The 25429-nt window shown below is 42.9% G+C and overlaps 1 protein-coding gene across 3 annotated transcripts in view; it reads left to right on the plus strand.

The window, feature by feature from the left end:
• Positions 1–25429, plus strand: part of WWC3 (WWC family member 3) — a 1020491-nt gene that overhangs the window by 891942 nt on the left and 103120 nt on the right. For 2 of the 3 annotated variants that reach the window (XM_087726386.1, XM_087726387.1), the window contains exon 1: positions 5782–6244. The exons of the other annotated variant lie outside the window; for it this stretch is intronic. In XM_087726386.1, coding sequence (XP_087582512.1) covers positions 5967–6244 — 278 coding nt within the window. In that variant the 5' untranslated portion in view covers positions 5782–5966. Of the gene's footprint in view, positions 1–5781; positions 6245–25429 lie in introns of those variants that run through there. 3 annotated transcript variants of the gene reach the window in all.

The raw sequence follows: 25429 nt of genomic DNA on the forward strand, positions 1-25429 counted from the left end.
TTCCTTTTATCAGTGAGATAACTTTAGATATCCAGATATCAAGTCATCTCTTCATTGATATTCAAGAGCTGCACTTTGACTTTGGTCTCAAAAAACTATTTTTATCAGAATTGAAGGTCTTTAACAGAATTGTAAATAATTTTAGATGTTTTTTACACAAACATATATACTTCTTAATAGTTGGAAATATGTATAACTTGATAAAATCCTGTTTATATTGAAAATTGTTATTTGACATATATCAATGGAAAAATATGAGCTATATACTGCAGATTATATGAGTTAATCTTTCCCTATCATTTGACAATTTGCTTCTATAATATAAATAACATATCTTCATTGCATGAAGAACTTCTTTGAAATGAAGCCTGGTCATCATTTATGGGCCTACAAAGTACAATGTGGGCAACAATAATCTTACACACACACAAAGAATTTTTGGAAAATATTGGACAAATTGTTCAAATCATGGTATTCAAAACACAACACGCTAAACCAGGGGTCTGCAACCTTAAACACTCAGAGAGCCATTTGTATTCATTTCCCACAGAACAGGAAACACTGGGAGCCACAAAACCTGGGTGGGCGTGGCCAACTCAACGTCACTCACTCCCACCCAGTCACATGACCATCTCTCTTTTCTCTTTCCCTTTTTCTTTCCTTCCATTTCCCTCCTTTCTGTATCTCTCTTCCTCCCTTCCCCCACTTTCTCTTTCCCGTCCACTCTCTCTCTCTCTCTCCTTTTTCCCCCCCCCCTTCTCCCTCACTCCCCACCCCACTTCCCAACCCACACCCCCAAGGAATAACTGTAAGGAAATTCAGCCATGTTCTCTCTGTCTCTGGAAAGATACAAAAATAAACCTTGTGTTGCAAAAGGAGTGACTGTCAGGCTGTTACATCACAGCGCCATGAAATTGCTGTCTTTGATTGCCGCATACACTTCAGAGAAGCAGCAGCCCAAGCAGCAGTACACTCACACAGGCACACATATGCATCCTGTAACTTGGTCCAAAGTGGCCAGAAAATAGAATCCCGGGGCGCCCCTGAAGATGTTTTGAAGACAAAGTATGGGATGACACCCCCCCCCCATCACCAAGGCAGCATCTGCTGAATCCTTGCAAAACTGGACAAAGGCAGAGAGAGGGGATCAGATGGAGCCGAATTGAGCCAAATCTGTCTCTCTCGCGCTGCCCAACTGCAGCAGGAAACGGTGAGTGACTACTTCTGGCCTTGTTTGGTGCTTGACCTACTCTCCACCCCAAGATACTGGCCTGCCCCAATTTGCAGTCATTGCCGCCACTGTTGCTGGGGCGAGTGGGGAGGGTCACATTGTGGCTCCGCATTATAATGGGCTCCAAAAGGAGGAGGGGACCCCGTCTCCCTCATTGTGAAGCGTGCTAACTTTCACTATGCTGTGCTTGGCGGGCAGGCCATGGAGGCAGCAGCAGAAGCGGCGTCGGGAGCCACAGAGGGCTGAAAGAGCCGCATGTAGCTCTAGAGCTACGGGTTGCCAATACCCATATCAAACCATTCACACTTTGAAAACAATGCCATAATTGCCAAAGTCAATGGATTTTGTCAAATAAACAGATCAAAATAAATTTATTTAACACAATTAAGAAATTTAGATTGGGGAATATATATATGTACAATATTTCATTTGCAAAAAAACATTTCAAAAATTCAGTAACTTGTGACATTATGATTAGCAAACTATTAAGCATGTACTGGATGACATGATAAATGGATACAGAGTTGGCTTCAAATCACAATGTTTGTCAACAGCTTCTCATCAAAGTGGTGGTGTATTAAATGTGATTTTGGAAGATTCAATCCCTTCAACATTTTCATTAATGACATTGATATGGAAGGAATATTTAATGGAGTTACAGATCACAGAGTCATTAGAGAAGTAGAATGAAATGTCTTCTAATTTCTTCAATGAACATCTACATTCTTCTGCATGGCTTCAACGGCATTCTTTGTCCAGAATTATTGATCTGTGCCCCTGAAATTACAACCTATGATCAAAAGATGTAATTGATAACACATACATTCTGCTCATATTATACTATTTGTAGAAATAAGTCACAAATATAATTATCTATAGTTTAAAAATTAGAATTATATGAAACTAAATATAAAAATGCAACAGATTTTACAGTCATGTGAAAAAGTAAGAATATCCCATATAAGACAAATCATTATTTAATATTAATTCAAACAGTATATAGGCACTCCTCATTTAGCAACTATTGCCAACAAGTCAGTCATTAAATAAAGTGGCGGCAGGGGTGAAATCAACTTACTTTTGCTAGCGGTTTGGTAGCAATATGAGAGTGCACATACATGCGCCACCTCCGCATATATATATATATACACATACACATACACACACATATACATACATACATATATTTAATGCAATTAAATAAAAAAAAAAACCTCTTCTTGTTATCAATAGAGGCTTCTTGTGAAATTCATGTATACTTGAGAAAGGGGAAAAAATAAGCCAAACTTCCTGTCCATAATTTTCTTGGCTCTAACATTGTTTGAGGTTTCCTGCATTATTACTTACAAAAGGTGGGAAGGACTGGAAAAGTGTATTCTGCCATAAAATGTCCCAGGAAAGTGAAGAGAGATGGCGATCATTGTTAGATCTATACTGTATTAGACTAGACTAGACTGGACTAGACACGACAAACTCTCACTCTCTCACATTTGGAATTACATTTTTTAAAAATGTCGATATCCCAAATACTTTACCTGTCAAGCAACTATTTGTGTACTACTGAATTAGGAGCAATTACAGTATGCAATTGTTTATACCAGGGTCTTATTCCCCCCCCAAAATAAACACCTGGCCTTATTTTCAGGGAGGTCTTATTGTTTTTGAGGTGCAGGAGGCAGCGAGTGTGGTCACCTCATGGCTGCTCCTGCGTTGCAATATTTTCGGGGGAGGGATTATTTTAGTGCATGTGCTCAAAAGCCTGATTGGGCTTATTATCCGGGGAGGTTTTATTTTCAGGGAAACAGCGTATGTATGCAACTTATACAGTACTGTGCAAAAGTTGTAGGCAGGTGTGAAAAAATGCTGCAAACAAAGAATTTCAGAAATATAAATAATGATTGTTTATTTTTGTCAATTTTCAAAATGCAAAGTGAGCGAACAAAAGAAAAATCTAAATCAAATCAATATTTGGTGTGACCACCCTTTGCCTTCAAAACAGCAGCAATTCTTCTAGGTACACTTGCACACAGTTTTTGAAGGAACTCGACTGATAGATTGTTCCAAACATCTTGGAGAACCACAGATCTTCTGTGAATGTAGGCTTTCTCACATCCTTCTGTCTCTTCATGTAATCCCAGACACACTCGATGATGTTGAGATCAGGGCTCTGTGGGGGCCATGCCATCACTTCCAGTACTTCTTGTTCTTCTTTACACTGAAGATAGTTCTTAATGACTTTGGCTATATGTTTGGGGTCGTTGTCCTGCTGCAGAATAAATTTGGGGCCAATCATATGCCTCCCTGATGGTACTGCATGATGGATAAGTATCTGCCTGTATTTCTCAGTATTGAGAACACCATTAATCCTGACCAAATCTCCAACTCCATTTGCAGACATTCAGCCCCAAATGTTCAAGAAACCTCTATCATGCTTCACTGTTGCCTGCAGACACTCATTATTATACCAGTCTCCACCCCTTCGACGAACAAACTGCCTTCTGCTACAGCCAAATATTTCAAATGTTGACTCATCAGTCCAGAGCACCTGCTGTCATTTTCCTGTACCCCAGTTCCTATGTTTTCGGCATACTTTAGTCTCTTGGCCTTGTTCCCACGTCGGAGGTATGGCTTTTTGGCTGCAACCCTTCCATGAAGACTACTTCTGGCCAGACTTCTCCGGACAGTAGATGGGTGTACCTGGGTCCCACTGGTTTCTGCCAGTTCTGAGCTGATGGCACTGCTGGACATCTTCCGATTTTGAAGGGCAATAAGCTTGATGTGTCTTTCATCTGCTGCACTAAGTTTCCTTGGCCAACCACTGTGTCTACAATCCTCAACGTTGCCCGTTTCTTTGAGCTTCTTCAAAAGAGCTTGAACAGCACATCTTGAAACCCCAGTCTGCTTTGAAATCTTTGTCTGGCAGAGACCTTGTTGATGCAGTATAACTACCTTGTGTCTTGTTGCTATGCTCAATCTTGCCATGCCATGAAACTGTCTTTCACAACCTCACCTTGGTAGCAGAGTCTGGCTGTTCCTCACCCAGTTTTAAGCCTCCTACACATTGATGATCATTAGCACCTGTTTGGTATAATTGGTTGATCATACAGCTGACTATAATCCTGTAAAATCCCTGACTTTGTGCAAGTGTACCTATGAGAATTGATGCTGGTTTGAAGACAAAGGGTGGTCACACCAAATATTGATGTGATTTAGATTTTTCTTTTCTTCCCTCACTTTGCATTTTGAAAATTGACAAAAATGAACAATCATTATTTATATGTCTGAAAGCATTCTTTGTTTACAGCATTTTTCACGCCTGCCTAAAACTTTTGCACAGTACTGTAACTCTATACTTAAATAATTATCATGAAGAATAATAACCTTTTCTGGCTGTCTAAAAATAAGTACAATACTTTAGAAATACTGTTACACAGGAGGAAACTTTATTACTTCTTCACCTCAGAAAAACAAATTCAGCCTAATTTCTTTAGCAAAGGACTGGATTGTTAAAGAACTAGCTCCACTCTAAAACCAGTTATTAAGACAAGAGAAATAGATTAAATCCACTATGCATTTAACCAAATTGCTTTCCCAAAAAAGGAACAACCAATGAGTCTTCAAGAAATAAAAGTGAGAGCAACTCCTGTAGCAATTTCATCGTTAGGCACAGACTTAAAATACCGTAAATTCCACTGAATTGACAGCTAAATATGCTGAAAATGTAATAAGGTGTTTCTGCCTCCGCAGTAAAGAATATCCCTAACTGAGCTTACACGAACTGAAGTCGTGACTTTTGCATGTTCCACAGTTCCATGTTCACATCTTCGGCATACTTCTTTTACCTTCAGTATATTTGAAGCGCACCACACCTTAAACCAGTCGACTCGTTAGCAGCACTCTTTTCGCGTGACTTGTATAGAGTAGACCTTCGATTAAGAGGATGCCAATATTTTGTTCGGTTCAGAAATGTATCCCCGCTTGCACATATAGTCAGGAAAGCGGGTTGCTTAACAACCGCTCCGCTTTTCTTTTGTCCTGAAAGGAAACCCGGAGTCTCTCATTTTTAAAAAAGTCCCGTCCGTCAGTCATCGCTGTGGTCTCAAGGCCGAAGTTAGGAGAGGCTCAAGCAAAGTTTTCATTCTCCTCCCAGCCCCACATCTTAACTTTTTCTTTCCGAGGGAGCCTCCCCAGCCCGCCGGCTTGTCCGGGAAACCCAGACGGTTTCCAAGCGGGCCTCCCGAAGCTGCAGCCGCAGCAGCAGAAGGGCGGAGCGGAGGCGGGGGCAGTTTGTTCTCGGGCAAAAGGGAGGGAGCGAAGGAAGATGGCGGGGCGGGCGCCGGCGGGATGGGAGCCGACGAGACTGCGAAGTTGAGCCGCTAGGGGAGGCCGGTGGCGGAGGCAGGAAGGAAGGAAGGGCGGGCGGGAAGCTTGCGGTGGCCTCTGCTTCCTCGGACGGGGCCAGGGCCGCTTTGAAGGGACAGCTGAGGCGGCGGCAGCGGCTGGGCTGGTCCCGGTGTCTTGCCGGAGGCGGGAGGGCGAGAGAATGGTGAATCCGGAGCGGCGGAGGCGCTGCTGCAGCCGGAGCTGCCTGTTTGTGGCCTCACGCGGCTGGGCCGCGCGCTAATCAGGGCTGGAGGCAGCGGCGCCGAGCACTCGGAGCCCCGCGGCCGAAGACCGGCTGCTGGAGGGAGAGCGCTTGCCGCCGAGGCTGCGGCCCGGGAGCGGCGGCGGAGCCATGCCGTGGCTCAGCGGAGGACGGAGACGGCGACGGCAGCAACAGCAGCAGCAGGCGGCGGCGGCGGCGGCGCCCGGAGGATCAGGGACGGGGCCGCCTCCTGTCGCACCCGCTGCGGCGATCGGAGGTGGTGGCGGCGGCGGCAGTGGGCCGCGAGGCCGGGAGAGTTCGGAATTGCCTTTGCCCGCTGGTTGGGAGGAGGCGAGGGACTACGACGGACGCGTCTTTTACATCGACCACAACACCCGGCAGACTTCGTGGATCGACCCCAGGGACAGGTCAGAAAGGCTGGGAAAAAGGCTCCCCCTTGAAGGCCAACCCATTGGCGTCCTTGGCACCCATTCTTCTCTCCCCCCTCCCTTTCCTCCCCGGAGCCCCGAGTCCTGACCCTTCCCTCGATTCATACAGCGGGGCCTGTGATATTGGTAGGAAGGAAGGAAGGAAAGGTTCCAGCATCTCGGGGCTGGAGTCTGATATCCTCGCTTTGCCTTCTCGAAAAGGCCTGAATCCCTGTTTTATGTTGAGAAAGGAGAGGTCGGGCCAGCTCTCAGAGAAGTTAACTTTAGAAATAGACTTCTTTTAAAGCCTAAATTATTCGTGTACGATCATTTCCTCAAGCTTTGTAGTAGGGGATGAACATCTCCAATTCCTGGATATGAAAACTCCATTTTGTTCTCCATCGTTCTCTTTAACTTGAATGAGGCCAGTTCTTTATTCAAAGTTAGTACAACAGGATTTGCTTTTAAACTGCAGTTTTTGAAGTTGATCTGAAGTAAGAGCAGATATGTCCATGTATTGCTTTCTAGGACACCTCTTTATTTTGCTGACTAGAAAGCAGTCTTGCCTTTGTTATCAGTATGCCAGTGACATTGACAATGTATTACTTTACACAGTAGAAAAAAGATTTCTCTCCGGTGTTTAATTATTTCTCTCCAGGAAAATTTTTTAAAAGATCCATCTCAAATATTGTAAACTTAACATGAAATCTCAAATATTGTTAAATAATTCGAAGTGTTCTTTTAGAACTGTAGACATGCATTAACATTTGTACCAGCCACATGTGTACATTGTTAAGAGCTTAAGTCTGTGTGCTTTATCACTGCAGAATTATTGTAATAATGAATCAGGATGATATCTGAGATAATATAGCAGATCGTTTATGGGGAATTTTGTTTTTTAAACTTTAACCAAATAGATGTACAAACCTCATGTTCAGGTAGTAATTCTGTCCATACACAGAAAAGGAGTTGGTTCAGTTAAATGTACTGTGTAAACTTAGGTATCATTTGTAGCTAGGACTTTTGTAGCTAGGACTACTGAATCTGAATCAATGACAAAGAAACCCAAAGTGCTTTTTTATATTTGTTAACTTTTCATTTATTGGTTTTAGATGTCAGAAAGCTGTATATTTATCTTTTTAAAAGCCACCGACAAATACTGAATGTGAATCTAGGTATTTAAGTGCAAGTGACAGTTTGGTGTAGTGGTTAAGGCATCAAACTACAAAAGGTAGAAACTGGGAGATTGTGAGTTCTACTACCTGAGGCACAAGTCAGCTGGGTTATCTTGAACCAGGCACTTTCTCTCAGTCTTAAGGAAAAGGCAATGGCAAGAAACTTCTAAAAATCTTGTCAAGAAAACTGCAGGAACTTGTCCAGGCAGTCTGAGAATTGGACACAGTTAAACAGAAGAAAAAAAGAAGAAGCTGCAGAGCAGCTCCCCCCCCTAATTAATTGTATTTACTTGGGATTTCTCTGTCTAATTGTGCATCAGACTATTTTAGTATTAATACGACAATATTGTATAACATACTCCGCCCATACTGTACTTTCTATATTAAGGAAATACTGCATAAATTATTTTACAATTTTAACATTACCATAATTTCACTGAGTGGTGAAATTATCCATTATTTATATTTACTATTTTCCATAGAAACCTTGAAAATGCAAATGCAATTAATAATAATGGTTAGAACATTTTCTGGCAAGTCATAGGTGAATTTTTAAAGGTTCAAGAGCATAACTTTTGTGTTAAATACTTAGTTTTTCACTAGTGATTTTGGAGAATGTCCCTAGCTTTCACTAGGAATTCTAAGTGGTTACAGTGTAGGGTGTCTATGGAGAGTCTCAGACATCCAGGTCATGGTTGTCCCAAAGGTGCTTTTTCAAGAGGTAACTGAGCTTTCTTGTTTTTCTCTGAAGATGTTTTCTTTCTAATCCAAGAAGCTTCTTGAAGACATTACAAAGTAGGGATGAAGTTATAGTTCCTGTAGACTAAGACACAGGAATATTTAATGTGCTTTCAGGGACCATGTGAAATGTAAGTTGAAATTGCATCGGGACATTTAATACACAAATCTTTTTTGGAAAGGCTTTGTAAGGTTTATTATGGTTGTATTCTGCTCCAGACTGGTGTTCTTTATGTGTACGATGGTACTGCTGGTTGAAAATCCTAAAAACTGTGATCCTAGTATCTATAAATGACATCAGCGTGAAAAAAGCTACAACTTCTGATCAACGTGAGAAATGTAGTAAATCATCTATGTGCACCTTTGGACATGCTTATTGAGCATGAAATTTGCTTGACTGTAGTTTAGAAATTAATTTGACTGAGTGGTCTTTACAACGATCCCACCATCACATTACCATTGGGTTGATATTAAGTTTGGCTAGATATTCCTGGCTTCAGTCTCCTTTTTTCAATCAATAGGAGTACCTTGTTTCTGATATATACCAGGATTGAAAAACAGTTGGTGCTAAGGATTTAATGGCAGTTCAAGGTCTATAGTTACTATAATGGTCCCTGGCAGATTCTAAGTACTAAACACGTAGCGTATGCCAAGACTGATTTGGGTAAGAAGGGTCTTTTAAAGGAAATTGTGTATGCCATTTCTATGCCTAATTTATATTCTGGGCTTATATCAATATATTTGGCTGCTAAACCAAATGGCAAAATTTGATTGCTGGGTTGAGAATGTGCATGGGATTTGAGATGTAGCAGTTTGGATTCATTTTTCTTTGTCTCTCTTTAAAAAGATGGGAAATAGATATCAGGACTACTACTTTAAGATTATTTTTGTGCAAGTGACTGATGTTGCTAAAAGATGTGTGACTGTCTAACTGTTTAATGTATTAAGAAAACAAACATTTGTCAGTATTATGTGGTTTTGTGAAAGAAATATGTATTTGTTCTCATATACTGAATTATGCATTCAGGACTACTATACATAGTTTGGGTAATAGCCATCGGTACCTGGCAAAAAATAATTCTGCAATGTTAAATCATTGCTAAAAAGATTTCTTGTGAGTTTGTTAAAGGAAGTAAGAAAATTATAAAATTCCTGTTTTGATACTTTAACAAAGGAGTAAGGGTAGCTGATTTGCAGTAATTTTAACATTTCAAAACAAATATTTTCATAATATTTTTCTGTTTACTATGTAATTAAGTTTCATGCATTTTTAATAAAATTGAAAGTATAACATTAAAGTATGCCTAAGAATTCGAATAAAATATTTATTTTGAGTTAGTAGAAGTCCAACCTTTTGGGCACCAGTGACCGGTTCCATGGAGAAAGGTTTTTCTGCGGACTGGACGAGATGTGGTTTTACGTATTGCCTCCATCCTGCAGATGGGGCTTCACTTGTTTGTGCAGACTGGTTATTGGTATGCCATGGACTGGGGATTGGGGATCAGATCAGAGAAATATAATTCTAAGATGTGCATAAGTGGTTGCATAGTTGTTTGATTTCTCCCAGATATCACATTTCAGCAAAGTATTGTAAATATTCCATTTTTCAGAGACAAATAGTTTCAGAAACTATTTATAGATTTGTAATACTATATGCCTTAAAAATTGTGAAGATCAAGTACACCAATCAACTAGAAATCCTAAAATTACAGGTAGCAATCCTTTTTTTAAAATTAAAAAACCCCTCATCTTCTGTTCTAAAACAAGTTACAGTACTTTAAAAGCTTGTAAAACATAACAAAATAAAAATGAATACATTTTATTAGTAAGCAATGAGAAACACTTCTTAACTTTCATTTGACATGTTACAATTTTAATTAAAAGAAAAAAGTAATCTTGCATAAGAGCCTTTTCTGTATGCAGAACATTTCTGCAAAGAAACCTGATATATTGCTGCTAATTGTACATAAGAATTGAAAGAGCAGTTGATTTGAAGTGGGTGCATGTATATGGGGCAAAACCTGGTTTTGCTGTTTTAAATAGATTTTTTGCTTATTTCTATTATGGATGAGGTGAAGGCATTTATGTTAAGGATACCTGCCTTGATTAATTGGAAATCATCAACTTTCTTTGAAGCATTTGTGTGCATATTTTGAAGCTTATTTTTGCTACTACAAGGTATAGAAAAGAATAACTTTAACAAAATGTTTACTTGTGCAAACAAAATATTTATCCTTTTTTTGGCATAGATGTGTACAATTTCTGGGCTTCGATTCAAATTGTCACTGAATTACATTTGAATATAGAAAGGGACTATGATTAAATAAGTAGAAAAGAATAATTAATTAATTAAATACCAATTAATTTATAATTACGTTATACTTTTCTCTGCTTCGTGATGTTTCAGGTTTCAAGCCACTGCATTCTTCTCGAAGGTTATCTGTAGCCCACAGCATTAAATATACTACACACATCTCATTTAGTTGAAGCATGCCATCTTGATAGGTATAAATATGAGTCCATATGAGATGCTTTGGGAATAGTATGTTTCAATATATTCAATATTAGGCAACTAGTCTGTAAAAGTATATTATTCCGTCTGTTACTTAAAACCAAAAGTTTTGTAGAAATTCACCATCCTGTATTAGTCACTTGTGATCAAGTACTTCTGTACTTGATCAGAATGAGTCAGTAGTCATACTTCAGCTCGCTTTGGGTAGCAGGCCTTCGGATAGCCCACAATTAAGACAGCTGTACTTTGGGGATTGTATATTGATAGATTATCCCTAATTTAGGTCTCATCGTATAATATCATCTGTTACAGGCTATGGTATACAAATTATAACTTTTGGGTGGGATTTTTTTAAAGTTCAATTGGATGTATTTTTTATTTTTATTCATTTACATTTGTACAGCTGCCCATTTCAGAAAATACAACTCTAGGTAGCGTACAACACTCAAACAATAAATATTAAAAACAATAAATAATTCAGATTGTAAAATAAAGTTTATTAAAACAAATATATAAACTTCGCAAAGGAAGAATAAAAGTTGGCATCTGAGTGTATCTCTGGTTCCCTGGGAGTTCTAATTATATAGCCAGGTCTTGAGGGACTTTCAAAATGTCAAAAGTGATGGAACTAATGTAATTTGATGGAGAAGAATGTTCGATAAGATGGGCCCATGGCAGATGAGACATATCTGGAATCCACCAAATGTAGATCCCTAGTTGATGGTATCTGCAACATACCTTCACTGCTAGAGCTTATAAGGGAGGCTGATGTGATTGGGGAGAGGCAGTCTCTACTGAACAGGCAATGAAACATTAAATTAATGCAGATTTCATCAAACTCTGAAGTAATCAATTAATTAAAATATCTTAAACATTGTAATTTAGAAAAGCAAATTTCATCTGGTAATAGAAAAATTACTGAAGAAATTTAATGTTTACTGAACTTGCTGGTCTTTATGGCAAATACACAAGCAGCATTTATAGCTTTCATTGGATTAACAAAATAGGAACCACTTTGTGTACCATTTTATACAGTCTTTATGAAGTTACCCTTTCTTAATATTTGATACGTCTATTAGAATGCTAAGACATGGCAGGTAAGATTACCTGATGTTGCCATTTCTGTGAGCTTTAGGAACTTTGGAACTACTGTATTAAACAGAAGTGAAATTCATATATTAATTATACATCTTTAAAGTTCTTTGGGGGAGTTTTTTTTAGCTGAGACATGTATTTACTGGTTACTTGACAAATCTGTCTTTGCTTCTATTGTAAGACATTAATGTACTACATGAATGGAATGGAATTTGATTTAACTACTTAAGTTACCTGCTTTAGAATTTGTTAATCTGTTTTCTTAAGATCTATATAAACATCTTTCTTTATTTTATGTAGCTTACATGAGCATTTGGCAGATTTTTCAAAATGTCAGAAGAAATTGTAAAATAATTCTGAATAAGTTTTACATTTACTACTTATTTAGGTGAGTTGAGTTCAAATCTAGGTGACTGTTATGAACAAATACATCATTGTAACCTGTCCTTAATAATGCACATTAATCTCTCCCAAAGATGTTCCAGTAATACGTTTGATCCTATTCATTTCACTTTATCTCCTGCCTGATTCTGTTACTCCCAACTTTGCCTAACACACACATACATATATGAAAAAAGTCATTTTTATCCCTATGGATGCTATGTTTCTTCCTCAATCTTGGGTGTCCTACCAGACACTTGACAGTTTAAGGGCAGGGCTCTATGCAGTACCTTAACAGTTCGTAATATTGCACTCTATTCCTGGCATCTGTAGAAGTCACTGTCCCACCTATTACTGTTGGAACCACTTTGGTCTTTACTTTCCACATCCTCTCTATTTCTTTCTTCAGACCTTGGTACTTCTCCAGTTTCTCACATTCCTCCTTCCCAATGTTTTTGGTACTGCTACATCCATCGTTACTGTCATCTTCTGGTCCTTGTCTTCTACATGATGTCTTGACCAATATCAACTTCTCTGTCTGGCTCTAGAAATTCTACAGAATCTTAGCCCTGATATTCTCTGTGACCTTCTGTGGAATCTCCCGTCTGAATTTGAAAAAGTGTAGCCCGCATATTGTATAGATGTTTCTATGTACAGTGCCAGCCACTTCATTCTGCTGTTCAATGTTGTTCTGTCTTACATCCTGTCACTATATGTTGGACTATTCCTGAGGCTTCTCGGCATAGTCTACATCTCAAATACTTTCTAATGGGGTAGAGATCTGCTTCTATGGGTCTGTGGCTTAATGCGTTCTCTTATACTACTATAATCAGTGACTCAGTGCTGTTTTTTTGTTTTTTTTAACTCCAACCCTTTCCAGCAGCTAGTAGAATTTCCCAATGTCTGCCACCTAGTCTGTATGTTGATGGCATATCCCATTTAGGGTCTTGATTTTCCTTGCCTGCTGCTGCCTAAGGCATTGTCTCAGCAGCTCATCTTGAGGTATCATCTATTCCTGGATGCTCTGGTTTTTTTGTGTCCTGGATGAACACTTTGACACACACTGCCTGATTTATTTCCAGGTGGTGTACAGTTCTTGAGTGTTGGTTTTGAGGAGGAAACTTCTGTATATTGTGAGGAGACTCTGGGTCTACACATTAGCAGATTTCATGTGCACTTTTGGCCAGCTATACCAGGAGGGTATTGGATGAATGGTAGGGCAAAAGTGTTGATGGCATGGTCCTTCTACCCATTAAACTGGCTCTTCAGGACCTGTCTTATCCTGTCTTATCTTTGATGGTACTTGGATGTTGCTGTTTTCCTTGCCTCCTTATTATGGATCCTATGTGACTTTGGGATACCAAGATACTTGTAACTGGTCTGTGTGTCTGCTATGTAGTTGCTTAGTTCCAATACATCAGTATTAATTATCTTGTCTCCCTTGACCACCATCTTGCCATATTTCTTCAGTCCTAATGACATCCCAAGTGTCCTCGCTGTAGATCTCTGTCAGGTGGGCCAGCTCTAGCATACATCTTGATGTCATCCATTGGCCCTCTCTGAAGCTGGACTAGTCCTGCCTCAGGTTCAGGAGCCTCATTTGTCCAAATACATGCAGGATGTGGTGGCACGCGTGATCTCTCAGGGTATTTTGGATGGTATCCAGCAATTGGCCTCTAAATTACCCCTTGCCACTGCTATTGCTTCTACTACTCCCATTTCCCCTGTCAGTTCCAACAAGAGTCGTGCCACTCGACCTCAGGAGCCCCCAACTAGGGAGGCCTCCCTGGCCCCTACTGGGATCGGTAGGTATCTGACGGGGAGGAGGCGGAGCAAGACACTCCGGACCTCTCAGAGGATGAGAATTCTGCACCCGAGACGCCTGTCCCTTCAGGTCTCTTCAAGCCCTCCATGTTTAGGGCTATCCTTACCAAGGCTAGGGCGGCTGCGCCCCAGATAGGTCTACCGGCCCCAGAAGAGAAAGCCCCTTCAGTTCAGGGTACCAAGGAAACCGTTGGGCCCCAGGACCCGGGTGTGGGACTATTTAAGGAGGTTTCCCCCCCTTTGGATCTGGTCCCACTCCTCAGCTGTTTTTGGACATCATACAACGCCAATGGACCCAACCGGGCTCCATGGGCAACCCTAGTGGAACAGATAAGAAACTCTATTCTATGGAGGGCCCACTGGAGGAGCTGCTAAAGCTTCCCCAGGTAGATGACCCCATTGTCTCCCTCACGTCTAATTCTGTTCTTCCAGCTGATTTGCTGGAGGGCTTAAAGGCAGAGGACAAGAGGGTGGAGTCTGTCTCCCAGAAGACCCACGTAGCCATGACATGGGCCATGAAGGCTTCTGCTTCTTCCTCTTATTTTGGTAGAGTGGCCCTGTTCTAGCTACGTAAGTTATTAGCCGGCCTCCCTGCAGGGGATACCAGGGCTAGACAGGACGTTAACAAAATAATAGCGGCTGTAGAATACTCTGCCGATGCCTCACTTGCCGCCACCAAGTTCTCCTCGAGAGCCCTTGCCTCCAACGTAACTTCACGCTGCCTGCTATGGCTTCGCCACTGGCAGGCGGATGTGAAAGCCAAGTGGAAACTAGCTTCCGCTCCCTTTAAAGGGGGAAAATTGTTTGGGGAGGCCTTGGACCCCTTTCTAATGGAGTCCAAGGACAAGCGTTAGGTTCTGCACCCAGTCACAAAGAAGCCGGACCGTAAAGGTCAGCCCTTTCACCATAATTCCTTTCGGAGCTCAGAGCCTTCCACCTCGGGAGGGGGGAACAGTCGGCCCTACTCCCAGTCCCAGGATCATTCCCAGGATAAATCTTCCTACAAGGAGAGGAACAGACAACAGGGCTACCACAAACTGTTCCGTGGGGGGTATTCCAACCACCCCTTCCGGAAGTCAAAGTGACTGTCACTGGGACCCTCCCATTGGTGGCCGTCTGCAACTTTATGCCAACCAGTGGGAGGGGACCATGACGGACACTTGGATTCTGAACACAGTCCATCATGGATTGACCCTGGAATTACTTTCCTTCCCTCCAAGGACCTTTGTCTGTTGTCCAACTCCCAGGTTGGTCCACAAGTTCCAGCTCATGAGGGTGGAGATAGATCATTTGCTAGAGATAGTGGCTACAGAGAAGGTGCCCAAGGGCTAGGAGGGCAGGGGTTTCTACTCCATCCTGTTTCTGGTCCCCAAATCCTCTGGGGGGGGGGTAAGGGCAATACTGGACCTCAAGAAACTCAGCAAGCATCTGGCGTACAAGCGCTTCAAGATGCAGTCCCTTCAGACCATCCTGGGCTGCGTCAGGCAGGACAACTTCTTGACCTCAATAGATCTGAAGGAAGCGTACCTGCATGTTCCGATCCACCCAGCGCATCGCAAGTTTCTGAGGTTCCAGTTTGCCAACCAGCACTTCCAGTACAGAGCCCTCCCCTTCGGACTCTCATTGGCCCCTCGGACCTTCACCAAGCTGCTAGCCACCATTGCTGCACACCTGCGATCTCTCCCGGTAAGACTGGAATGCTACCTGGATGACATCCTTATACATTCGTCGTCCAGGGGGCAGGCCCAGAGGGACCTGGACACCACCATTCGAGTCCTCCAACTACATGGGTTCTCGGTCAACCTCGCCAAGAGCCACCTGACACCGACCTGCAGAATTCAACACCTCAGCACGGTGATCGATTCCATGGATTGCAAGATCTTCCTCACGCAGGAGAGAGTAGACAGCATCAGATGTCACGGCTCCTTCACTTAATAACCAAGAAAGAAACCACTCAACTCCATTTTGCAGAATTAAGAGTACTTTTACTGATTATAAGTAATAAGAAGCCAAGCAAAGCTGAGCAAAAGCAGTTGATATCAATACATGACCCATTCCCCTCCCCTTGGTACCCCAGTCTATAGTCCAATCGTATATCACCACAGCTGTCAGATGGGAGACATCTTCAAAAAGCATCATCAGGTTGGTATGCCGGACAGTTGGCCTTGGCGGGAAACTCCCCTCCTTCCACATGCGCAAACGAATGGTGAGAACAACTCCCAATTAACAGTCCTCCTGTACAGATTATATCCCTCACCCAAATACTGTGCCCTCCTTCCCTGTTTCAGTGGCAGTCGAAAAGCAAGCAGCAAAACAGAGGCTGACATCAGGTCCCTGGTGAGATCCATCCGATCAGTGGGGTCAGCGTCAGTCATTTCCCTCTCCCAGCTATTGGGGAAACTAGTTTCGTGCATTTCAGTGGTCCTGTGGGCACGACTGCATACGCAAGAACTCCAGTGGTTTCTGCTACCGCTCCAGAGATGCAAAGCCAGCAATTCTAGAAGGGTGGTATGTCTCCCTCCAAAGGTTCTATGATCCCTCAGGTGGTGGCAGACGGATGCACTTCTGAAGGGCTGCTATTTCAAAGAGCCAGAGCGCCTGGTCATAACGACGGACGCCAGCCTCTTCGGCTGGGGCGCTCACCTCCAGACTCAGGTGGTCTAGGGCAGGCGGTCGCAGGCGGAGCTCACCCACAACATCAACTGGCTGGAGCTCTGGACCGCCAGACTAGCCCTGCGCCACTTCCACCATCAGATCAAGGGCCACGATGTGCTGATCCTAACCGACAACATCGCCAGAAAGGCGTACATCAACCATCAGGACGGCACTCGATCTCTGGCCCTAATGTCAGAGGCGGAGGCTCTGGGTCACTGGGCAGAAAGGTTCCTGACCTCCCTCCGAGCAGACCACATATCGTGGAAGAACAACGTGACGGCGGACTGGTTGAGCAGAACCACCATCCTGAGCTCAGAATGGCGCCTCACCCTTCCTTATTCCACCAGCTGGCGTGGAGGTTTGGCTGCCTGCAGGTCGACTTGTTTGCAACCCAAGCCAACACTCAGCTTCCCCGGTACTTCACCAGGTTCCACTGCCCCGGGGATGAGGGGATGGACACTCTTTGGTCGCCATGGTCACCAGGACTCTTGTACGCTTTCCCGCCTCTTCCTCTGATTCCTCCTGTGATCAGGAAGATTCTATAGGAGAGAGCGGAGGTGCTGCTTGTGGCTCCTCACTGGCCAAGGAGGTCCTGGTTTGCCGATCTTGTCAGTTTGTCAGTCACTCAGCCTTGACGCACACCTCAGGATCAGTTCTCCCTCAGCCACGGGGGCGTTCGTCATCCAGAGCCCCAGTGGCTGCAGCTGGCCATCTGGCACTTGAGGGGGACATCCTGAGGCTCAGCAAGTTCTCCGACAAGGTCATTTGTACCATCCAGGCGTCCTTCCACTGTCAGAATGAGGCGACTTGGGCTTCCTTCTCTCGCTGGTGTGACACTCATCAAATTGTAGCCTCTTCTGCCACCATATCACAGATCCTGGACTTTCTGCAGGAAGGTTTGGACAAAAGCCTCGCTCCTAACACCCTCAGGCGTCAAACAGCGGCTTTGGCCACCATCCTGCCCATGGACTCTCAATTGCTGCTTACCAGACATCCACAAGTCCGTAGCTTCCTCAAGGGAGCTACCAATCTCTTTCCTCCTGTCATCCACAGGTACCCAACCTGGGATTTGTCAGTTGTGTTGCAAGCTCTATCTGTAGCCCCCTTTGAACTACTTCAGACTATTGGTCTCCGACATCTGACCCTCAAAATGGCCTTTCTGATTGCCATCACCTCGGCCCGCAGGATATCCGAGATGGCCGCCCTCTCGGTCAGAGGTGACCTTTGCATTGTGCATTCGGACAGAGTAGTCCTCAGATTGGACCCGGCCTTTGTGCTGAAAGTAAACAGTGTGTTCCATAGGTTACAGGAAATTGTTCTCCCAGACTTTTGCCCGGGCCCCAGGCATCTGAGAAAGTGGCAGTGGCATAAACTTGATATCCATTGAGCGGTCCATGTTTACATGAAATGGACGACTCCCTTCCGCAAATCGGAGGGATTCTTCGTATCCTTCCAACCAGTCTCTATGGGCAGGAAGGTCACCTCTTCCACCATAGGGTGCTGGATACAAGCTTGCATCAAGATAGCCTATGAACAGCAGGCAAGGCCGGTCCCTCCTGGCATCACAGCGCACTCAGCAAGGAGCGCCGCAACTTCAGCTGCGTGGGCTACGCAAGCATCCATTGAGGAGATATGTTGAGCCGCTACATGGTCCAGTCCATCTCCATTTGTTAAAAATTACAGACTTGATGTCTGTGCCTCGGCCGAGGCATCCTTTGGGAGAAGAGTTCTGCAGCAAGTCATTGCAACTCCCACGGGCTTGGACAATTCTTCTTCCCTCCCTGGGCCGGCATAGCTTTGGCATGTCCCATGCTTGGACACTCCAAGCAGCCCCTAGGAGAATGACCATTGGCTTACCTGAATGATCGTTCTCTAGGCGCTGCGGGAGTGTCCAACCCCACCCAAAATTTGTGTCTGTGGGGCTCCTTACTCCAGTGGGGGCATTCTGCATCTCCATCTATGACCTTTTTGGACTCTCCTTCATTTTTTAAAACTGAGCCTCTGAGGGGAGCAAAAGGCGGAGCTACAAAAATGTTAAACTCAGTCCTTGGGCTGAAGTTAACCCATGCTTGGACACTCCCGCAGCGCCAAGAGAACGACCATTCAGGTCATTCAAGCCAACAGTCATTTTAGAGTCTTTTAGCCATGCCTCCTAGGCTTGACTGCCTCAGTTTCTCAATTCAGTCAAGGCCACTGGTGTTACTTTGACTCTCCCCTCAGTCATTGAGCAGAGAAATTAAAGTTCGTAGTTTGGATTCTTCAATTTTTACTCAGTGGCAGCAGCGCATAGGATCTTATTTAGACGATTTGACATCTGTCAAAAGGCCTCACGGGGCTCGCAGCAGCAAAGGCTCCTTCCAGGCCTCGCATGAGGCTCGGAGCTATCAGGCAGAGTTGTCAAATCTTCATGTGTGGAAAAGGCTCCATAGCAGCACAGACATCCATGAGGGCACTGCAGCGGCTAGCAGATCAGTTAGCAATTTGGCCGGGTGAGCTTTGGCTGCAGCTTCAGCAGGAGTCCAAAGGCTGTGCTCAGGCGATCCATCGTCAAAGAAATGAAGTGCGTCTGCCATTTTGGGCACAAGTTTGGGGTAACTGCCATTTTGAATTGCTGTTTTGGTGTGGTCGCCATTTTGGCCACTAGATTGGATTGGACTGCCAGTCTAGTGGCGATTTGAACTTTCGAACAGAGTGCGCCTCAGGAAAGGCTCTGAGGGGCTGCACCTGAGTTTCTCCTTTCCCTGCAGCCTGATAGCCAGACTCCATCTGCGGGAGCCAAATAGATCCGGGCTAACCCTGCAACAGCATAATAGCACCAGTCTACCTACGCAGCTTTAGCAGCTGCAACAGCTCCAACATCAAACGGAACGGCTTCATTTTTTCAGCTGCAGGTCCCAACAGAGTGGTGCCAGGCCTCGAACAAGGCTGCCTGGGCGCCTTTCCCACCCAGTCCTGGGCTCTTCCCTGCCCCAGTACTCGGTCACAATCCGGTGAGACTGACTGAGAACAATCTACCAAGTCAATTGTACAGACCTGTTTCTGAGGTGGTAAATGGGGCATCTCTGGTTGCCAGCCTACCTGCCTATCAAGGATGGCTGATCTAGGTCACATCAAAAGATTGTATTCGGTAGCTCCTGAGATGGAGAACCTCTTACAGTGGCCCAGGGTAGATACCCCCATGACCGCTCTTACATCATCAGCACTCATTTCTTCTGTTCTCATGGAAGGGCTGAAGGTGGAGGACAAGACAGTGGAGTCCTATTTCCGGAACGTGCACCAAGCCGGATCCTGGGCCATTAAGGCCTCGACCTCGACTTCCTTTTTTAATACAGCCATCCTTATGTGGCTGAGGCAGCTTTTAAATAAAATTCCCATGGAGGATTCCAGGTTCCACCAGGATTTAAACAAACTGGCGACAACCACGGAATACTCAACGGGATCTGCGCACCACAATGCTCGTTCTGCAGAACCATGGCTTCTCCGCGAACATGGAGAAGAGTCATGTCTGGCCCACCAACAGACTCTTACACCTAGGAGCAATGATCGACACCATAGCCTACAAGGTGTTGCTTTCTCCAGACCGTCAATCCAGCCTACGAGCAATGATCTCATCCATCCCATCTCAATGCCGGGTACCCCTGATATTGCTTTCCCGTTTACTCGGGAAAATGATATCCTGCATTTTGGTTGTTCCCTGGGCAAGACTGCACACCTGCCTGTTACAATGGCTTCTACTACTGCACCAACAAACCAAGAGAAGCAACTCCAACATCAAGGTGCGGATTCCCCCTCAAGTTCAAAACTCTCTCCTTTGGTGGACTTCCCCAGCCACAAGGAAAGGGTGCCTTTTCAAGGATCTCCATCAAGTTACTGTAAGGCCGGATGCCAGCCTGTTTGGTTGGGGCACACATCTACAGTCTCACCTGTCGCAGGGTCGTTGGTCGCAGGAGGAGCTGGAAAACAGCATAAATTGGCTGGAGCTCAGGGCAGCATACCTGGCCCTATGTTGCTTCAAGGATCAGGTCGCAGGTCACCACATCCTCCTGCTCACAAATAACGTGGCCACCAAGGCTTGCGTAAACCACCTAGGGGGCATGCATTCCAAAGCTCTAATGCAGGAGGCAGAGAAACTGTGTCTGTGGGCGGAGACTCATCTATTGTCCATCCACACTGAGCACATCTCTGGGACGACCAACACTCAGGCAAACTGGTTCAGCAGGTCCTCCATCGACCACATGGAGTGGAGGCTTCATTCAGTGCTATTTCAACAGCTATCCAGCTCCCTACTGGCCCCAATACCCATGGTTTGAGGACTTGTCAGTCTGTCAGATCTTCAGTGGCTCCAGCTAACCATCTGGCACTTGAGAGTGATCTCCTGAGAAAAAGGAAATTCTCCGGGTGAGTCATACAGACCATACTGGCTTCCAGATGCAATTCTATGAACCATATTTACAATGCAACCTGGGCCACATTCTGCAGGTAGTGCTCCACCAACCCCATCGAGTCCATTTCAGCCTCAATTCCCCAGGTGCTCGAATTCCTACAACATGGACATATTATCTGATGGTACTTTTTCTCTGAATCATGGAAACTGGTGTCAAGAGTTGATTGTAGATCCACGATCTTATGCCTCATATTAACTTCTGTCTTATGGAATGGAGGAGATGACAGTGACATTCCAGCTTCAGGTATTGGTTGTCCATCCAGTTGTTCTAAGTCTTCTTGAGTCCAGGATGTAATGTGTAGTTGATCTATGTCAGTGGTTCTCAACCTTTTCTTCACCACAGACCTCTTAAATACTATTTGTGGCCACAGACTCTCAAGACTTAACTCAAAATTTAAATCATAACATTTCTTAAAACTTTTGCAGACCCCCCTCTGATGACTCACAGGGATCCATAGACCACAGGTTGAGAACCACTGATCTATGTCAGATTCTGAGTGGCTTCCTCTTCATTATGTTGAAGCATTGGAAAACTAGCTGTTTCTCAGTATGGATGCAGGTTTTTTGTCCATCCTTACTTCCATAATATCTTTTATATATCTCTTCTTATTAGATCTAATGTAACGCTGTTTCATCCTTTCCAGATTCTCTTGTTTTGTCCCTGTATGGTATGTTCTAGTAGCCCATATATCATATTGTTCTGGTTGTTCAACATCTGACACAAACCTTGTTAATCTAAGTGACATTTGAGCTGGCATGACTCTCCTAGCTCATATCACTTTGATGTAGACAGATGAAGACGCCCTACTGGTAATTTGTTCCCCTCATATGGATAGCCAGAAATATATCTGATTGATGGTATCATGAGATATGAGAGATCAAAGACCCTACAATGGATGTATCAATCCCAATCTGACTCTGCCAAAGGTCTTCAAAGTGTGATTATGCTATCTCTGCATTGTAATTCTCAACAATTTTCTTTGAAGAATTGTAATTGATTGAGAAAAATTAAAAATAAAAATCCAAAATTGAGTTTCAGCAGTCTTCCAAATGAGAGTTCAGTAGTAAATTATTGTGTCCAAACACTTAACGCTTAACATTTACACTCAGAAACACAATTAGATTAAATTCTTTATTGCAGAGAAAATTAACTATAATAGTTGTTTGGCCACTACAATGTATTCACAGACTATATCTGTGCTTCAGAGTTTAAACTTTATGCTTCCAGGGCAATAGCACTTAGTGAGTTCCATAGGAAGTGCACTGACATATGCCCTAGCATGGCAACAACTAGTTCCCAGTTCATCAACTTCATCCTTACAATATATTATAAATTCAGGGAACGAGGATATTAACATATATTGTGGGTATATTGTGCTTGTTGCACACCCACATTAGTCCCAATAGTGCTTTTCAAGAAACATGAACAGGAGGAAGGCGGGGCTTAGCAGTGAGAAGACGGAGTTTCAGGCTATTCCTGAAATTCCCCTATTCCGAAGGATTTTTGGATGGGTCATGGACCCTAGCTGTCCCGGAGACGACAGTGAAAGGTGAGGGGAGACCCAGTGACCTCAGAGACGTTCGCAAAGTCTCGGGGGGGGGGGCTTGGTATTAACCCCTCCTGCCAATTCCTTTTTGGATTAGCTGTATGCTAACTGAAACTGCAGGTTGCCCCTAAGAATGGTAGAAGTGATGTCATCTGGTAAGCTGATTTTATTATTCAAAGAGAGACGGTCCGCACTAAAAATTTAAGCTAATCGAAACCAAAGAATAGAAGAACTTAGCGGCGAATTGGTCTTTTTTTTTTTAATGGATTTATGGCCGGTGGTTACTTTATTTCTTAAACACTTCAAGGAATTCTTCGACATTCCCCCCCTTGACTCTTTCTAAGTGGGTTGTAAAGCTAACTTTCTACTAATTAGCCCTTCACGATCTGACACTTTTATTGCTTGGCTGTGTTTAAGATCAGATAAGAACGCACAGCTTCCAGCGTGTTTTTACTTGCAATTCTAACTACGACACAACATGGCGTCGAAATATATTCCTAAGGGCTCACTCCAGATTCTTCTTTCTGCATTTCGAAAGCTGTTTGATTCATTTCAAAAATTTGAAAAAAAATTGGATTACTTGACCTTAAAATATGAAGGAAAAGGTGAGAACGTTGAATGTTTGAATGTTCCTGAAATACAAGTGGAAAATGTGAGAAATGACGTCTGGTCGATCTCAGAGGAAGAAAGGAATGCCATGCTGGAAAGGTGGGGAGCTATAAAGAAGATTCATTTTAAGAGACAGAGCGCAGGAGAAATGAAAACTCCACCCTTGAGAATTAAAGTCAATTTGAAAAGTTTTACAAGCCTGGGACAACATTATTATCTCATCAGTGACATTCTGAGCAAAAAGGTGCGAAGATATCCCTGTTTGGACTTGCTTATAAAAACATTTGGTAAATTTATTCAACGAATGGCAATAGGATTGAGAAGATTTTGCTATTGGAGAGACATAGGCTGACAGATGGAAGAATACAACTTAAAATTAGCTAAATCTGATTACTCTTATTTGTAATAGATATAGCTGAATAATAATTGATATTGATAGTAATGTATATAATGTGGAGTTGATATGATATGATAATAATAATTGGATATGAGAAAGGAAGGTTGGAAATACTTTTGGGCTACACATAAATAATAACCTTTATATTACAATATTGTGATAATCACAATAATTATCACTACTAAAAAATAAAATAAAATATATACAGTTAAATATTAATTAATATGGGGAAAATGTTATGATATATGATACAACTACAAAGAAGGGAGAATGATAATAAATTATATTGCATGGAGGATGGAATTCTTGGTATTAAATATTATGGATATTCAGTTAAAATAGGATATGAGGATTTGATGTCAATAGAGGATTTTACAAACAAGTAAATGAAATGTCAGCATGTAGTTATGAATTAACTTTTTGGCATAGTTAAGGTTGAAAGACGTTTAAATAATTGTAGTCAACTAGAAGTGGAGGTATAATGATGTCAATATGGTAAACATTTGAGTTAAGATATTTGAATTAATATGAATTAATGGAAGAGATGCACCAAAACGTATTGTAACCAGCTGATATACTTTTTTAAAAATATATATATAATATAAACCTGTGGTTTTTTTTCTTTTTTCTTTTTTGTTTTTTTTCCTCCCTGCCTTGTCTTTTGTTCTTTTTGTCTCCTTTGTTTTTGTCTTTTTTGTTTTTGTTTTTGTTTTTTGTTTTGATTTTTTCTTTTCCCACTGGTGTGGGCATGTATTGTTTAAGATTTTTATTATTATCAATATTTTCAAATAATAATTACAGTCAAATGAAAATGGATATATGACAATGGTGATATGTATGAATATCTGAGTTAAAATACTTGAGTTAATATGAGTTATGTTTGTTGACTGTGGAGGAGATGTACCAAAGTTTATCTGTGACTGACTGATACATTTTCTATAACATGTAAAGAAAGATATTGTACTTGTTTTAAATTGAAATAATAATAATAATTAAAAAAAAGATTAATAAAAAAAGAAAAAAAAAGAAAACATGAACTGAAGAAGCTTCTTGGATGAGAAGCAAAATGTTTTTAAGGAAACCCCCAAAAGTCCAGTTGCCTTTTGAAAAGCACCTTTGGGACAACCATGACCTGGATGATTGAGGATCTCTATAGACATTTCATATTAGTACACCACCTGAATACCCATGCTCTGCTACAAAACTATGTGATCCGGCTTGATAAATCAACACTTACAGCGTGAAAATTAATGAGTAGTTATCATCGGCCTCTTCTCTCCCCTTCTCCACCTCAGGCTTGCCCCACAGAATCCTCCCCTATCCTATCCCAATTCTCTCCCTCAGGCTTGCCCCACAGAATCCACTCCTATCTTATCACATTCTCTCCCTCAGGCTTGCCCCACAGAATCCACCCCTATTCTATCCCAATTCTCTCCCTCAGGCTTGCCCCACAGAATCCACTCCTATCTTATCACCTTCTCTCCCTCAGGCTTGCCCCACAGAATCCACCCCTATCCTATCCCCTTCTCTTCCTCAGGCTTGCCCCACAGAAGCCTCTTTTCCTCTTCTATCCTCTTCTCTCCCTCAGGCTTGCCCCACAGAAGCCTCTCCTATCTTGCTACCTTTTCTCCCTCAGGCTCCTCTCCAAACTCGCAGCCAGCAGGCCAGATGAGTTATGGGCTGGCCACGCCCATGCCCACGTCCAGATTTTCAGGTTGGGAGGGGGAGTAGAACATCTTAACTCCTTAGCATCAGAGCATGTTAATGATAATATAAGAAATACTAATAATCTGATGGTCATTTCAAAA

This window comes from Thamnophis sirtalis, unplaced genomic scaffold, assembly GCF_051295495.1.
Source record: "Thamnophis sirtalis isolate CommonGarterSnake01/CBP01778 unplaced genomic scaffold, rThaSir2_p1.2 scaffold_12, whole genome shotgun sequence".
Lineage (NCBI taxonomy): Eukaryota > Metazoa > Chordata > Lepidosauria > Squamata > Natricidae > Thamnophis > Thamnophis sirtalis.